The following is a 4,226-nucleotide window of genomic DNA, read 5'->3' on the forward strand; positions in this document are numbered from 1 at the left end:
GAACCCAATCTTGTCCTCCCACCCCCATCATGTTCACTATGGACTATTTGGATTCAGGAATTAGATTGATGTACCTCCTCTTAACTCCCATAGAACTCTCTACTTAGTGTACCATATAGCTTATATAATAATACAACTTCTGGTCCTTGAGTTCTAGGGAAGGGGCTATATCTTGTATATGTCTATCAGACTATAACCAGAATACATTACTGTCCCTGTTATATGAGAGGAATATAATAAATGGTTACTGAATAAGTTAGTGCATTAACTTTGATTTATCACACCTTTATTTTTCAATACATTTTAGTACAGCAAAGCAAATACAGGTAAACATTAGTATTGTTTACACAATAGCAGACAGAAAGGGAAGCCAGCCACAATTTAGTGCTTTGTCAGTTGTTGTATATTTGTTTAACATCTGAAGCTAGATCACTTTACTGATGATTTTTTTCAAGCTTTCAAGGAAAAGCCTATATCTATAGCTATATGCTATATATTATCTTTTAGACAATGCAACAAGATGGAAAGAATCCCAAAACATTTTACAACACTATCAAAACTCTTATAGCAAAGTACAACAGAGACACAAGTGGTCAATCACATTTACATTACTGGACAATATTATTAAAACAATTGAAACTTTTCAAGATACCAAACAAGAACTAAATATGAAAATACACGAATGGAACTGGAACACAAATATCAAACACGATATGTAACCCCCCCCCAACCCCAATATGTGAGAACCAGGGCTTTAGGCCCGGCCATACAAGGCCACTTTGACTGCCACACAGTCATCTTCGAAAGTTGCGGACAACCAGTGCCCGGTTCCCGGCGTCAGCCCTATTGGCCTCCTCTTCCAGGGCCTCCCTGTACTGCTCTGGCCAGTCCTGAGGCTCCTTCCTGTGGATTCGGGCCACATATCTCAGGGCTTTCATCTTGGAGGTTTCCAAGCGGGCTCTAGGACCCCAGACAAAATCATACTGCACTGGATCACTGTCGGGAACTCGCAAACTGTCTATGTAGCGCTGGCTCAAATACCTGCAGGTAATCACGTGCTTTCTTCCATTTTGAACTCCCAAGCCCCTCAGAAAGGCCCAGACTGCCGACTCCCGGGCATGGTTGCCCATTATAAAGATGAAGCTTAGAACCTGCATTAGGAAGTTGTTGCCGGGCCTGTTTGGACTGTCCACAATTTCTTCAGTATCTTCCATTTCTCTTCGGTTGAACAGGGTGTAGGAGTGGTTCCTGGGATCAAGGACCACTAGCTCGGTGCCGTACACATGGTTTAGGGTGCGAGCAGCACGATTCAGGAGGTCAGGGAACACCTTGCTGCACTCTCGACCGATGTAATACAGAATTCCTTTCTTTGGTATAGGCAGCTTAGTTGAATCCATCAGCAGAAATAACTGGACCAGCTTCCTTGACTTGCTCTCTAATCTTGACTCAGGCCATGAATGGGGAGAATATTTTGAGGAATAGCCAGGAGCATCTGAATCAGGAGCCAGGAGCTCTGGAGGAACTTCCTCAAAAAAGGGCCTCCTAAAGGGAGCGACAGGCCGCCAATCATCTTCAGCGTTTCTGAGAGCATCTTCTTCCAGCGCTTCATTGTATTGCTCTGGCCAGTCCATAGGATCTTTGTTATAGATCCTAGCCATGAACCTCAGAATTTTCATCTTGGTGGTTTCGATGTGAGATCGCGGGCCCCAGTAAAACTCATACTCTACAGGTCCACAGTCAGTTATGGGCCTGTAGTCCAGGTAACGCTGCCACACGAACTCTACCGAGAGAAGTCTCTTCGGGTTCCCAAACACAGAGAGCCTTCTTTCACGCTGCACCCCGAATCGCCAGAGCATCTCCCAAATATCAGCTTCCCTGGCTTGGTTGCCATTCAGGAATATCTTTCCCAGGATCATCATCAGGAGGCCCATCTTTGGCCCATTGGGGATATCTTCTAGCCCATCATAGGGCACAGGTCCCAGTTTGTTGAGCAGGATGTAGGTGCGCTCCTCGGGGTCTAGCTCCTTCAGTTCAAACCTAAAAATGCACTCCAGGTGGGCTGCTGCTCGTCTGAGGATCTCGGGGAACTGGTGGCGATATTCTTTAACAATGAATTCCCTCATTTCAGATTCCTTAATCGGGTACTTGGACTGATCCTTCACCAGCAGAAACTGCAACAATTCTGCGACGTTTTGCTCCATAGGATCCTGAGGCTTCAGGGTGAGAGCAACGTGGGCGGTGCCAAGGCCCATAATGGTAATGGAGTTGGAATTCTCACTGTCTCTCAGGACCTGGAATTCCAGGGGGCCTTCCGAACGCTTCGGGCGTACAGAGGGAGCAGATGCCTTTGGCAGACCAAGGGAGGTGCACTTGAACAGGTTCATGCCAGCTGAAGCACCGCAGCTCACTGCGGCAGGGTTGTCAGCGGCAGTGGACATTGCGGAAGCGCCACGGCCCTCTGCAGCTAGCGGCATCTGCGAAGTGTTTGGCCCCTCCCTCAGGGAGTGCAGCCCGGAGATGCTCGGGCCCTTCCCCAGGATATGCAGCCCGGAGGGGCTCGGGCCCTTCCCCAGGATGTGCAGCCCGGGGGTGCTCGGGCCCTTCCCCAGGATGTGCAGCCCGGAGGTGCTGGGGCCCTCCCCGCAGGGAAGCAGCCCGCAGGTGGCAGATCCCTCCGCAGCGCATGACGCCACCGAGATGCCAAAGCCCGCAGCAGCAATGGATTGCAGGGGTGTGCCCCGGCCCCCAGCCGAGGTGCTCGGGTTCTCACGGGCAGCGGGCCGCACCGAGGTGCGCAGTCCCTTTTTAGAGGTGGGCGGCATATTGACGCTAGATCCCTCCAAGATGGTGGGCAGCACCCAGGTGCTCCGGACCTCACCGGAGGGGGGCGGCATGGAGGTGCTCCGTCCCTTCGCGGAGGGGGGCGACACGGAGATGTCGGGCTCCTCCGAAGCCAAGAGCAGCACGGAGGCGCTCCGGCCCTTAGCAGAGGTGGGCGGCAGGTTGATGCCCAGTCCATCAGTGGCAGTGGGCGGCACCGAGGTGCTTGGGGCCTCACTAGCGGGGGAGGGCACGTTGATGCCCGGTCCCTCCGAGATGGTGGGCGACACGGGGGTGCTCAGGCCCTCATTAGAGGGAAGCGGCACGGAAATGCCCGATTCCTCGGAGAAGGTGGGCGGCACCTTGGTTCCCAGACCCTCACCCAGGGTGGGCTGCACGCCAGGACCCTCATCGGAGTGGGGCTGCTCGGAGATGTTCAGCCCTTCAGAAACATCGAGATGCTCAGAGGCCTTTGAGCCGTTAGGAGCAGTGGGCGGCACAGAGGTGCTCAGGCCCTCTGCGGCGGTGATTGACATAGCGGTGTTGAGCCCCGCAGAGACTGCAGGAGGCCGGGAGGTGCCAGGGCCCTCCTCCCCGGAGATGGGCAGCTCGGAGGTGTTCGGTCCCTCAGAGATGATGAGCTGCCCGGAGGCGCTTGAGCCCTCTGGGGCGGTGGGTGGCACAGAGGTGCTTGGGCCCTCCCGGGGGATGGGCAGCACGGAGCTGCCAGGGCCATCAGAGGCGGAGGGGCCCTGGAGGACCTTAGGATCGCTGGGACCCTCAGGGACGTCTGGCACGGCAGCAGGGAGACCTTTCCCGCTGCTGTTGCGCCCATTTGCCCTTCCACCGCGGCGGCGGCGCGAATTCTGGCTTACCAGCGACATGGTCCTGTCTTCAGGCGTGTGGAAGCTGACACCGACAGGCCCGCGATCTCGCAGAAGAGGACGCGAGGTATGTAGGCGCCTCTGCCCAGCACTGCCGCTAGCAGTAACGCTGCTGCTGCTTGTAGAACCAAAGTTCCAAGCAAGTCACAGGAGCCGAAATTAGAGATGGTGGGAAAGAAGGAAGGTTCTAGCCAACAGTGAACGCAGGTCTGAGAACACTCGCCTCTCACACCCCGCCTTCTGCCGCAGTCCGCGCAGGCGCAGATGGGCTCTGCGACAAGGCGACCCCGCCCCACCCAGCCCCTCCCGTGGGTCTGCGAAAGTGGACCTGGTGATTCTGCACCAAAAACTGCGCAATAGCTGGAGGGAGGCTTTGGTAGGATGAAACAAGGAAATTGACGCAGATGGGCAGAGAATAAAAATGGAGGTAACACTAAGCTATTTCTCAGTCAGAGTACCTATTAGAGGGGTTCTACTCATGTGTCAGATACTTAATAGATTTTCAAAATTGATAGTTAGTAT

General features: G+C 53.8%; 1 protein-coding gene across 1 annotated transcript; it reads right to left on the minus strand.

The window, feature by feature from the left end:
- Positions 1–264: 264 nt before the first annotated feature.
- On the minus strand, positions 265–3,951 carry Magee1 (MAGE family member E1). Its single transcript, XM_027432987.2, has one exon. It carries the CDS (start codon positions 3,702–3,704, stop codon positions 795–797), a length of 2,910 nt encoding a protein of 969 aa, XP_027288788.1. The 5' UTR covers positions 3,705–3,951; the 3' UTR covers positions 265–794.
- Positions 3,952–4,226: the final 275 nt, after the last annotated feature.

The sequence above is a fragment of the Cricetulus griseus genome, chromosome X (genome assembly GCF_003668045.3).
Source record: "Cricetulus griseus strain 17A/GY chromosome X, alternate assembly CriGri-PICRH-1.0, whole genome shotgun sequence".
In the NCBI taxonomy this organism is placed as follows: domain Eukaryota; kingdom Metazoa; phylum Chordata; class Mammalia; order Rodentia; family Cricetidae; genus Cricetulus; species Cricetulus griseus.

Excerpts from the sequence above, each read along its gene's own strand:
- Magee1 (XM_027432987.2), bottom strand. The coding sequence starts at position 3,704 with ATGTCGCTGGTAAGCCAGAATTCGCGCCGCCGCCGCGGTGGAAGGGCA.